The sequence below is a fragment of the Eurypyga helias genome, unplaced genomic scaffold, assembly GCF_000690775.1.
Source record: "Eurypyga helias isolate BGI_N326 unplaced genomic scaffold, ASM69077v1 scaffold18611, whole genome shotgun sequence".
Classification (NCBI taxonomy): domain Eukaryota; kingdom Metazoa; phylum Chordata; class Aves; order Eurypygiformes; family Eurypygidae; genus Eurypyga; species Eurypyga helias.
In genome coordinates, this window is record NW_010229121.1 from 8,687 (window position 1) to 21,414 (window position 12,728).

Below are 12,728 nucleotides of genomic sequence, written 5' to 3' on the forward strand. Positions count from 1 at the left end.
GAATCCAATGAGGTGTTAGAAGACCCCAGAGCGCAGAAATCACCAGTGGACCAAAAAGGTGTGTGGAAGGTGCATTGAAGAGTGTATGGCAGTGGGTGCATGGATTGTCAGGGTATTCCTTTGTTCAGGTTCCCACTCGGGAGGCACCCAGCTCAAGCTGGTTCGTTTTTCTTCTGTATCATCTGAATAAACTGGGGTTATTTTGTATAACATTTGATATCTGAGACTCTGCTACAGGAAACCTAGGGCTGAATCATGGGGAAAAGAGCACTCGAGCAAGAATGTGTGTGTGAAAGGATTCAAAAAGGGGCACCTATTGGAATCACCCACTGCAAAGGAACTCTGTTTCTACTCAGGTAGTGACTGTGTGACTCCTAGGATGGTATATTGTACTTGGGTTGTCTCTCCCTTCAAAGCTAGGATCACGTTTGGAATTTAATTCTCTGTTTAGAAGCCTGAGTTATGGCCGTAACAATTCTTTAAAAAAACCCAACCAAACAAAACCAAAATACTTTTATTTTAAATTAAATAGATCCAAATTTTGCTTCTTTCCTGGGTGGGGGGAACCCACAAAAAAACATGTTGCCTATCACTTTTAATAGGTCAGTATAGAACACCTAGCTGAATATTTTAGTGGTAGTTCAGTGAATATGAACGTATGCAGTTATGAAGAAAAAAGATGTACTTCTTTTGAAGTCAGGAGGAGTGAGGAGAGTATATCGTAAATGCACTAGTGCGGATACTTAGCTCAAGTTTATTTCCCTCTTAAGTGTTTGACATTTCAGTAAGCTTATAAATTCTGTCATTTCACTTGCCTAGTGGGTGAAGGGAAGATAGTGAATGTCGTTTTTCTGGATCTCAGTAAGACTTTTGCTCCTGTCCCTCACAGCATCCTTCTGAACAAGTTGTCCGACTGTGAAGTGAGCAGGCAGGCGGTGCACTGAGTGAAGAACTGGCTGATCAGCAGGGCTCCGAGGGGTGGAGTGCAAGGGGCTGCATCCAGCCGGTGACCAGGCACCACCGGTGTCCCTCGGGCTCACTCCTAGGGCCATCTGTTCAGTATTTTTGTTTAACAATCTGGAGGTAGAGTTGAATGCACCATTGACAAATTTGCTGATGATACCAAACCAGAGGTGCTGTTGACTCTCTTGAGGCCTTGCAGATGGATCTGGATAGATTGGAGCCGTGGGCAATCATCAATGGCAATATGCCTTGTTTTGAGTAGACAGGCATTGTAGTTAATGTGGATATTATCAAACTAGCAGATAAATGTGATTTGTATAATAAGGTTTCACGGCTGATGTTTGAAACACAGGCATAGAAGTAATTGCAAAACATTTGCTGACTGAAAATGTGTATCAACATGGGATAGTTGGAGAGACGCAGGTTCACTGGAATTCTTAATGTGGAGTAAGTCTGCATTCGTACAATTTCTGTCTTTATTTTTGTTGTGATTAATGATGAAACTGATTATCTCAGTCTGAGATTCCCACTTCTTAATTTCTCTGGTCATGTGTGCTCTGCTAACACTTCTTTAAAGGAGATTAGGCACAGCAAAAGGCCTGTCAGCTTTCCTGCTCCCATGGTTTATGACTGTGAACTGTCAGATGTATACCTTGGGGTGGCTTTGGAAAGCTGTGGGCAAGAGCATCCTGGGGTTGACGGCCAGGCAGGAGCAGGGTGTCAGTGCCCTGCCTGTGCTTGTGCTTGGCCTTGTATTTGGTTTGGCCCACAGCCAGATTCTAGGAGATGGTGATTGATACTGGCTTGGTTTGCCTCTGGCTGCTTGTTGTTGTCAGGCAGAGACTCAGCGGGGTAGATAGTTTCTGTCTCGGTGGGGGTCTGTTCCTGTTCTTATGACAGTGCTCAAGAAGAGCAGAGTTTGAACAACTTGAAGGCTGTATGTGTGACTTGACCTAGACATTGGCCATCCCTGGCTGGACTGTATCTGCCTCCACTGCGATGTGTGTGCACTGGCAACTCCCTGCACCACCTTTCCTTTTCCTCAGTGTCCTTGTATGTTGTGGTTGCCGAGCAGCATGCTGCAGATCCCCTGTCTGCGTTTCCTGTTGTGCTTTGACTGACTATGTCCTTACAGATTTGAGAATCGAAACACTCTTGAAAGATAAGAATGGGAAGGGTTTCTCTTTCTGTTCTGCACTTTACTGAAACACAGCCTGCACAGGAAGAGATAAGTTTTGTTCTTTTTGCTGGGTTCAGCCAGGAAAGAGTTAACTCCCTTTACCGTGGCTGCTAGGAAGCTGTTCCTGGATGCAGAGAGCAGCACTGATCAGGGCTCAGCTGGGGCTGGGCAATGCCTGCCCCAGATTCAAGGTCTGTCTCGCCTTCTGACCCTGCAGCTGCGTTCCCAGCTCTCGCTGTCTGGCTACAGGCAGGGCACGGAAACACAGCTCAGGCAACTGACCCCAACTGACCAAGGGAGTGTTTCATTCCATAGTACGTCACGCTGGGGGCAGAGGCGAGGAGGGGGTCTGGGAGCCATTACTCTCTCTTACTCACTTGCTTGTTTACTTCCTGGCCCCTGCAAGCCCTCTCCTGACTCCTGCGTTAGCTGCTTTGCTAACTCCTGTGCTGGCTCATTCATGAGGGAGTTGTTGGGTTTGTTCAGTTTTCCTGGTCGTGCTATTGCTGACAGGGTTCGCTTGGAATCTGCTGTGACCGTGCTTGGGCCATGACTCTCGGTCTCTCTGGGTCTGACTCTCACTTCTCAGCACCCGATTGTGCATTGGTCAGCGGGTGGTGAGAGGCGGAGGTTTTTCCTCCAGTTCTTCCCCTCCACTCGAGGAGGGGAGGGGGGATTTGTGAGAGCAGCTTTGTGGTATTTTGCTTGCCAGAGTTAAACCACGACGTGCTTGAATTTCAAAAATATATTCCTCCAACATTACAGAAGCTTGGCTGATGAGATTTGTGAGCTTAATTTTCTGAGTATTCTACATAAAAATCAGTTTTCCGTGCATTCCTTTGAAACTTTTGTGACCTTAGTCACCTCTTTCTAGAAGTTTTAATTGGAAAAAGGTTCTCATGGAGTAATTTAGTGAATCATTCATCAAGCTGCTCCAATTTTGTAAGAAATTTAACCTGATTTTTTTTTTTTTTAAAAGCCTTATAGTCAGAAGAGACTTGGGGTAATTGTAACCTAAATCACTGATTTGGACACAATTTTTTCAGAACGACTGTCTAGCAATGTAAGTTGTTGTAGCAGTGTTTATCTATAGAGCAAATAGTGTATTTGCTTTATAGAATGATTACTGCAGTATTTGGGTTTTTTAATGGCCTTCTGGTTGTGTCAGCTCTGAATGTGCTGGTAGCTAATGCTGCCATTTTTGGCTAAAGGCTTCCTATTGACAGTCTTTAGCTCAGAATCAAAACTTTAAACATGCGCAGCATCATGCTTTTTACTCATTCCCATTTAGTGATCTCACTCTAACGACATGGAGAATGGAGCCTTCTGAGTCTAGACAGTGCTCCCTTATTCCCACCGGTCTAATTGAACATTAATTCTGTTGTTTCACAAATCCTCTGAGAGATGAGAGCCTAGATATATCACACTTTAGAAACAATTCGTAGAGCCTACTTGCCAAATTCTTAGTTGTCAGTCTACCAAAGGGAGAGCTGTCATGGTACGATGAAATTACCTACTGGATTTCTGGGGTTTTGGTTGCCTAATGTGTTCTGGTTTCTTTTGCTTGTTTAGAAATTCTTCCTGTATGGATCGGCCTTCTAGTGATGGTGAAACTGGAAGAAGACCACTCTAAGCAAACCCAGGATGAGTCGGGCGCCAGGTGATGCAGAAAATGCTCACGGTAGCAGTGTGGAATCCTGTCCTTCTTTGCGGGATGTCCACTCCATCAACCCAGCGCAGCTGATGGCAAGGATTGAGTCATATGAAGGCAGAGAGAAGAAAGGCATATCCGATGTCAGAAGGACGTTCTGTTTGTTTGTTACATTTGATCTCTTATTCATAACCTTGCTCTGGATAATAGAATTAAATGTGAGTTGTCTTTTCAGTAGCATTAGACTTTATTTATTCAATTCAAGAGTGGTTAAGTTGCTCTTTTCTATCCCAAATTATATGATATTTTTATCTATTTAATTTAAAGCAGCTTCTTTTAAGCTTTCATGAACATAGTATCTACTCAGCTGCATCTACTTCTAGTCATTAGGATACGTGGTTTATTTTCTTCTTATATTCCTACCTTATCTAAACCTTCTGATGTTCCTGTACTCTACAAACCATGCTGAAGAAGCCATTGGGAATCCAGTGAACTTTTCAGGCAGCAAGTAAAGAGAAATGTTACTGTACATCTTTTAATTTGACAAGAAGTGCAAATTTTGACAGGATTCGAGAGTTTTGCCTTCTGAGTAACTTGGAGTCAGTGGTACTTCACTGAGGTGTTAGTCCCTGGAAAGACTTCCAATGGCCGAAACCCCTCTTTTGTCTCAACGAAAATACGTCACAGCAAACTTAGTATGATACTCTACATTGCATGTGGCAGGGTGCATTTACACAACATAAAAGGTGGCAGCTCTGGGAGTTTAACTCCAGCATTTGTATTTTGGAAATAAAGCAGTTCTCCTCCTGAAATTTTCAGAAAGCAATAGAATAGCTGATTTGTTGTTGTTTCATAAGTAGCATCCTGGTTCTTGAGCTGGGTTTCAAGCTATAATATAAAGCATGCATTTAAGAAAGGACACACAGGAAAAATGAGAGGAGGCTCTTTTCTAGACAAGAAAGATCTTGAGTAAACATTTTTTGGCAGCATTCCTTGACAAAATAAATAGCCTTGGTTACTGATCCAGCTGACTTCAAGTAGGTCATTGATACAGTGAAAAATACTTTGTGATTTAATTTGAGAAAGCAGACGTTGCTTGCCTGAATGCTGTAATTTTGGGACTAGGCTTCTCTTGTCTCTCTAGGTGGAAAGACTGTTGTATTTGGGACGTAAAGTTAGCTTGTCTCAGAAAAGCAGCGCAGTGTTCCGATTATATATTTTTATATATATATTTTTTTTAAATGCCAGTTTCTCAGCAGTTTTTTTGACTAAGAGGAGCAGAGTCTGGGTTTTTATCTCTTGCCAGGGATTCGGAGTACAGATTTTCATAACAGTGCTCTCAGATGATTTCTCTGTATAGAAAATGCAACCAGCTCATGGTGTTTCACTTTGAAAGATTCCGGAAGTTTTCTTTGTGAAAAACTTTTGTTTTAAGGAGAACATGTTATGAACCAGAGTCCTCTGCTGCCAAATGTCAGCAAGAATGAAAAAGTGTTTTGTTCTCAGAAGTCATAAGATTAGGAGCCATCATTTGATATTTGGGATCTGATGCATGGTTAGGTTTTTTGTTGTGTGTTTTAAATTACGTTTTGTTCATTGGGAAGTCAAACAGCACTGCCTTAGGACTGTCCGTCACTGGTACTTAAGTAATGGGACTTCAGAATTGCTGCCAGAGTTCCCGTAAGTACTGTTTTCCTTTTGTCACAGTTACCCAGGGTGCTTAGGCGTGATTTATGTTGAAACACTTCAGACAGTAGCTCCATGGCAGTTTGAGCAACAGGGGGAGGAGGAAGTTCTTTCTCATTTATGCTGGAAACATGATCACACCTGATGCAGCAGAGCAACCAAGAGGAAGCTGTATTTAGAAAGTTTTTTGTCAGGTAGCCATAGAGGGGAGGGAGAGGAAAAGAAATTTGAGGATGGGGTGAAGACTCTCAGGCAAGCACTGCTCAGCAGTATAGTTGGAAAAGGTTTGGAAGTGTCCAGACTCTATTGCTTTGAGATGGTGAGTGTATGTTTTGGCACGCTTTGGTGTTGTTTCCCAGTGCTTTATGTAACTCTTTCGTGCAGCATGTAACTACTGAATTTAATATTGGAAACAATAAGACATGGGCACTAAGGATTTTTTGATCCCAAATAAGAGATACACTCCTCCCTCTCTGACCCAATACATCCTAAATTATTTTCTTACCCAGTGTGAACAGGAAAGAGACAAGTCCTTCCACTGGAAAGAAACACAGTGGCTAAGGAAGATGTAATTTTGAATGCTCTCAGGCAAATGAAAGAATTAAACTTGGGTGATAGCTATTTGTGGGAGAACAGTCTAGTAGTTGCAGCTTCTGTGTCTTTTACAGTGGGCTTTTTTGCTCACCTCTCAACACAAGTGGTGCGTATGCTGATGAAGAAAAGATCTGGAGTATGAATTCAGTTACTGTTTTGTTTCCTGTTTGCTAACATGACTAGCTAGTTTCTGGGGGCTTTTTGGTCAGCTGTTTTGGTCCTCTTATGAGACATAAAATGCTTTGTGAATTTAGGTAATGGACCTTACATTTACTTGTTTCTTCGTAGTCTGACATGTAGCTTGCATAGCCCAGGTGATAATCCTAAATGTTTTCACTTTGGAAATTGTATGTAATCATGAAAAACAAATAAGTACGCTAATCTTGAAATGGGCATTCTTAGCATGTAGGTCCTCTGTATTTAGTTTAATGAACTTTTTGTACATCAATGGGGAGCTATTAATTTCACCCTTCAGATCTGTGCGTACTTTGGGTTCAGTAACCTCTGTTCTAAAGCTCTGTGTGATGTTGTGTCTTTGTAGGTAAAAGGAGGCATTGAGACTACCTTAGAGAAAGAAGTCCTACAGTATGACTACTCTTCTTCATATTTTGATATATTTGTAAGTGTGTTGTAAAAAAAAAAAAGGAAAAAGTATAGTTTTTCCACATTCCTCCTTCCACAGATGTTTCCTTGTTTGAGTCCTGTGAAAGAGTTGATCCTTTCTTCTTAATTTAAACCTGAAGAACTTGTGCCAATTTTCACCGTTTAAGGGTTGCCTGGTCCTGCTCTGGCAGTAGGCTCATGGAGCCTGGGGATAGAGATGCTTAGGCACACTTAAACTGCATCTTCTGCTTTAGGGAAGAGCAGATGAAAAACTCAGTCAAGAATGAGAGACTCATTTAACATAAAGACAAGTCATTAAGAGGACAAAACCAATGGCACTGCAGCTGTAAAATCATCTTGTCTAAACTGATGCTTTTGTCCTCTCAGAGAAATGTCAGTTGTAGTGAGGAAAGACTTGTTCCCAGGTTAGCCTGTATAGGGCAGATTTTTTTCAGATTTCTGTGTTTCAACTCAAACAGGGTTTTTTTAACATGGTACTAAAACCAGATGACATGAAGTAAAATTCTCCTTTAGTATGTATAAGCACCTTAGGTACACAGACAGAGCTCTACTGTGTGAGGAAATTTGTCTTTCAGCAAGGCTGTAGCTCTGTAAGGCATCTTGCACTGCATGGACCAAGTTACTGATGTCTCAGTAAAAGCTGTTTCTTTACAGTTTTTCTAAAGGGCTCCATGTCTTTGCAAGATCATTAACTCAGGCAGATCTTGCTTCCTTGGCAGAGGTGAATTGGTTTGGTATCAGTCCTTTCTTACTGATGACTACATCCAGAATCTGTCTTTGAAACTGGTGTAAAAGCCTGTCCTTGCTTCTGTGTTGGACCATTTGCTGTTTCAAATTTCATAAGCTAGCAAACTCTGCTACTTCCCCTCTTCTCTCTCATCATTAATTTGCTGGTAGGTTCTCCAAGATATCCCTTGCTGCAGAAAGCAAGAAATGTTAACTGTAAACATTGATGCTCTGGAAATTATTTTACCCGGTGGTTGAACCAAGGGTTAAAAGCATGTAATGCAAAATAATGGACTTTTGTTCCCTGCGAAGGAACTAGGCTGCAAAATTATTTGTGGGCTTATACAGGATTTCTTCTGTTTCTACTACACATCACTGAAACATATATTTGCATAAGATTAAATGGGTTCATTGTACCTCTGGCCATTCTGTCCTTGATTTCTCCTTATTTTTAAGTGTTTGTTTCACATTTTTTAGATTCTGAATATATCTTTTAAAACAAGTCGGAGACAATCTAATCTCAAATAACAAACAGGGATATTGAGGGTTATGGTCCCTGATACAGAAATCTCATCTGTTTGCTATTGATTCCATTTTCTGGCCTAGAAATACCATAACTTATGTTTCTTTACTGCAGAATATTTGAAACTTTGCTTCTGCAGGCATCTCCATAAAGAATAATTGATCATTGCCACACTGACATTTCAATAAATACTAAAAACATAGTAAGTAGAAAATTGTTTAAACAAATTCTTCCCTTTTTCTGATTGCATTTGTGAAGTCTTTACAGTTCTTAATGATGCTCTTGCGCAGTAACACGCCACTGAGTTCAGTGAGATGTGCAGTGTTGCTCAACGTATTTCTAGATTAACTGTGTCTAGATCTCAACTACCTGGATCCCAGTCAGGTAGAATGATCATGAAAGTACTGTCTGTAGCTTTCTTATGTTTCGAACTTATTTGTGGAATTGCACATGCTTGCATACTTGAGCCTGTGTAGGCACATGAGTGGGGCCATTTGCTTTAGACGTGGGAAATTACATTCTATTTCTGTTTAATAAGCAATCAGACTTGTTTCTAAATAACAGAACTTAGATTGCCCTGCTTTAGGTTGTTTTGTAAGCAGTTAGTATTTTCAGTGAGCTGAGAGTCTTGTGGTTCTTCTGTGTTCTGAATTAACCAACAAATATTTTTTTCCTTTCTCTATAGCTACTGGCAGTCTTTCGATTTAAGGTGTTAATACTTGCATATGCAATGTGCAGACTGCGCCATTGGTGGGCAATAGCTGTGAGTAGTAGCCAAGCATAATGGAGTTTTAACTAGAATGGATCAAACAGACAAGATTTTTAGATGCCTCTTAACGCCTGTATGTTAAGAATCATCTTGATGCTCTATATAAAAATTCGCTGTACAGTAACAGATGAAAGCTTCTCTGGAAGATTTTAAGCCTAAAGACAAGAATTTAATAGCACAGTGAGTGTGGTCCCTTCCTAGGTATCGTGTTAATTTAAACTGAAGGCTTATTCTGAATCCCGTATGGATGGCTAGTCGTAACCGCTTGTTAGTCTGAGTTGTTAATTAATGTTTGAAATGTATTTGCATGTGAAATGGGGAACTGTATTCCAAAAAAAATTGGTGTTATTGTACCCGAGATCCAGCTGTCCATGAACTCCCACATTCTTAGCTTTTCAGAGAGTTAGGTGCCAGCTGTTGAGCACTGGCACCTGTATTGCTCCATGCTCCAATACAAAATGTTGAATATACATCCCTTCTTAGAAAGGAAATTGAGAACTCAAGGCAACGATAATTTTTTCAGTGGATTGGAGCAAAGATCTTTAATGCAGCTGTGTGGATGAGGAAGGGTGCAAACCTGGATGACAAATTCATACTTGCACAAGTTAATACTATGGATTTTAATATAATAGGCACATTGCTGACCTTGTAAATCTTAGGCTTTCTTCCACTGCACTGGGGTAGGTGCATGTAGAATGTGTTCATTTGTGACTTTCTTCAAGCGAGTAGCGTGCAGTTTTAGTGCTCTGAGATTACACATCCCGATTTTTTTGAAATCGTGTTACTAGTGTGACACAAGCACATACAAAAATAACTGCTGCTCTGATTGTGTTGATTTTTAACTGCATGCCTCTTGGAATGCCATGCTCTTAGGTGTGTAGCTTTAGAGTATTTCTTCCAATGACATCCTCCAACTTGATGCAGTTGACTGTGAGATGGGGGAGAGTGAACCCATCATGGTGGTAAGCAATAGATATGTAAAACTTCATTGAAGGTTTGGCAGGAGCTGTTAATCTTAAAATCCAACCTGTGCTTGCCAAAAGCTAGTTAGGTTCTGCTGTTATTTAAAGAATTGCTCATGCACTAATAGAGTTAGAAGCCTTGGAATTGAACAGCATTTGTCCGTTGCTTTTTTTTGGTTTTATGCAGCCTGACATTTTTTAAATGTCAGGGATTATCAAGTGTTCAAAGTGATTACATTAATTACAATATTAATTCAAATTTACTCATGCAAAGATGTTTTGCTGCTTGAAGTGGATCTTTTGATTTGGATGGCAGTGAAAAGCATTTGGAACAATTGCTGTTTGCTTTTTACCTAATAAATAGATAGAAATTCTTTTAAGGGACTTGGTGAATAAAACAGTGCATCTTCATTATACAGTAAGATCGCAGTTTATGTAACACAGTGTCTGTGTAGCATCTAAACTGCATATCTGCTATTGGAAATCAACATTTGGAGATGTCTGTATTGAAAGTTACCTACATTAAGGAGGCTATTTTAACAGCACTTTAATTGTATCCTATATTACATGTTTTATTAATCTATCATCTGGCTGTTATTGGTAAATATTGAAAGTTGCAACTGATAGATGATGGCAGAAATGAGAAAGTAAATCAAATTATTAATCATAACTGTTTTTACTCTGTCTCTTTCAGTTTACAACAGCAGTGACCAGTGCCTTTTTATTAGCAAAAGTAATTATTTCACAGGTATATATTCTAATCAAATGTTTGTTTTACTTTGTTTTCTTGAAAGCAAGATTCTTCGGTGTAACTTCTGTGCTTTTGTATGGTTTTGTTTCCTTCAAGCTGTTCTCACAGGGTGCTTTTGGCTACGTGCTGCCCATCATATCCTTCATACTTGCCTGGATCGAAACCTGGTTTTTGGACTTCAAAGTGTTACCGCAAGAAGCTGAGGAAGAAAACAGTAAGCTTGTGATAGTTCCTTCAGTCACTGTAGCTGGCAACGTTTGATCCCTTGTAATCTGGTGGAAGAAGGCTCCTTTCAGCTTCTCAAAATTTGAAGAGCTGTGGGAAAAACTAAATCATATGGCATAATTCTTCTGGATAGTGACATACCCTTCAACAAAGTGGGTCTCAAATTAATTTAGAGAGGCCAAGTTAAAAATTACAAGGGCCAGATCAGTAATTCATCAAGCACTTGGGAACATAAATAATACTCTATGCATTACCCAAAAAATGAAAAGTGTAGAAGCCCAAGTCAGTTAAATTTGCATGTTATAAGCATACAGAAAGTTGCTGGTTCCTCTCCTAGGAAGAGGAGGCACAATAACTAACTCGGTGTCACTAACTTTTCTTTTGTGGTGGAAAAAGGAAAGCAAAGAAGTATTGTGGAGAGTCTGCTTCATGCACAGAACGAGACTAGAACAAGCATGAATTTCAGCCTCTTCAAGATGAGGCAGCAGGTCATCTGATGCTCAGTGTATTCAACTAAATGGAGGAAACCCACTGATTTGGTTGAAAGAGAAAATTGCTTGAGTGATGAGGAAAAGAAAGCATACGTTTGTGCTACAGATGTTTTGTTAGTTTGAACAGCAGGACAGTAATTGTACAGCAAACCTGTTATTTGTACATTACTGTGAAATGCAGTCAAACTCTTGGAAAGGGTGTCTTTGGAAGGGTATGTTTACGTGAACCAGAAAACTTTACATGGGCATGGATATCTCTGTTTATTTAGTGCTCTGAAATTGTCTTTTTACTTTGATCCCTTCTCCTCCTTTCCACCACTCCAAGAAGGAAGTTGGTTCAGTGAGTACGTTGGGTTTTGCCTAGAGAAAGGGAAACTTAGGGTACTCTTTTTAAGGGGGTGAGGAAATACAGCTGCATCACACTTTTATCTCAATGGATAAGGAATCTAACCAGTTCAGAGATGTTTGCATGTTTTATACTTAATATTTATAGTATATGATACATACACATGGGAATACTTCATGATCATATTCATAAATAAATACCCTTATGTTGACCTAAAATGCCATCTCTGCCCTGTTATCATCTGAAGACCTGTTAATGTCAGTAAGGATGAGATGAATTAGCTTCTCTCCCGACCCCTTTGGGTTTTTGTCCTGTAGGAAGCAAACCAGAATAGCCCCATGTAATCTCCAAATCATTCTCTTGATTTTTAGATGAAATTAACCAAAAGGAACTGAAGGTCAGAGTAACTAGGTTATCTTGAGACAGACTAAGTGAAAGCAAGCCATTAGTGAGGAGTCATCTAGTGGCAAAGTGAGAAAATAATTCATTTGGTTATGTGTGGCAGCTGGCTGATCATTAAAAATACATTTCAGAGTTTTAGTTAGCCAGTGGATGTTGATGAATTTACAAACAGCATCCTAATCATGCAGTTGCACATAGCAGAAGGAAGTATTCCTTAATTAGTGTGTACAGTATCTCTGTTTTTCTGGAGTGTCTCTTTAGCTGCCTGAAGTTATATAGAAGATATTTATGTTAAATTAATATTTTCTTTTTCTTGAGGTATTTCTTTATAGAAGTAACTTGTTAGGAATACTAATGTGATACACCAATCTTTTAAGATTCTTCATCAATACTTGACCTTTAAGGTGCTTAAGATGGCATTAAGGATTTGTTGGTTGGTTGTTTGTTTCTAGGATTTTTGATAGCACAGGATGCTTCCGAACGAGCAGCTCTTCTTCACCCAGGAGTCCTCTCTGATGGGCAGTTCTATTCTCCTCCTGAATCTGTAGCAGGTAGTTATGTTTGCATAGTGAATGATTTTTTTGTATTGACATTAAACTCCTGCATATTTCCCTCCCTTTAGAAGGTAAGGTGGGGGAAGAGTGCAGGGGTAAGAAAGTATTTTCCTTTTTAAATGAAAAGTGTACTTTACAGTCCTAAAATGAAAGATTCTTTCTTATTCAGTTTACTTACTGTCACATGGATTATGTTAAACGTAGTTAGTGGGCTTTGCACGTGCCTCGAAGGTGTTAAAAACAAGGTAAGTCTGAAAGAAAATGGTACTACAACTGAAATG

At 40.0% G+C, this 12,728-nt stretch overlaps 1 protein-coding gene across 1 annotated transcript; it reads left to right on the forward strand.

The window, feature by feature from the left end:
• Window positions 1-3,713: 3,713 nt before the first annotated feature.
• On the forward strand, window positions 3,714-12,452 carry STARD3NL (STARD3 N-terminal like; the record flags this gene model as incomplete). Its single annotated transcript, XM_010160288.1, has 6 exons — window positions 3,714-4,012; window positions 6,616-6,693; window positions 8,633-8,710; window positions 10,373-10,426; window positions 10,526-10,643; window positions 12,346-12,452. Coding segments are annotated over exons 1-6 (660 nt in total), but the record flags the coding sequence as incomplete, so codon positions are not given.
• Window positions 12,453-12,728: the final 276 nt, after the last annotated feature.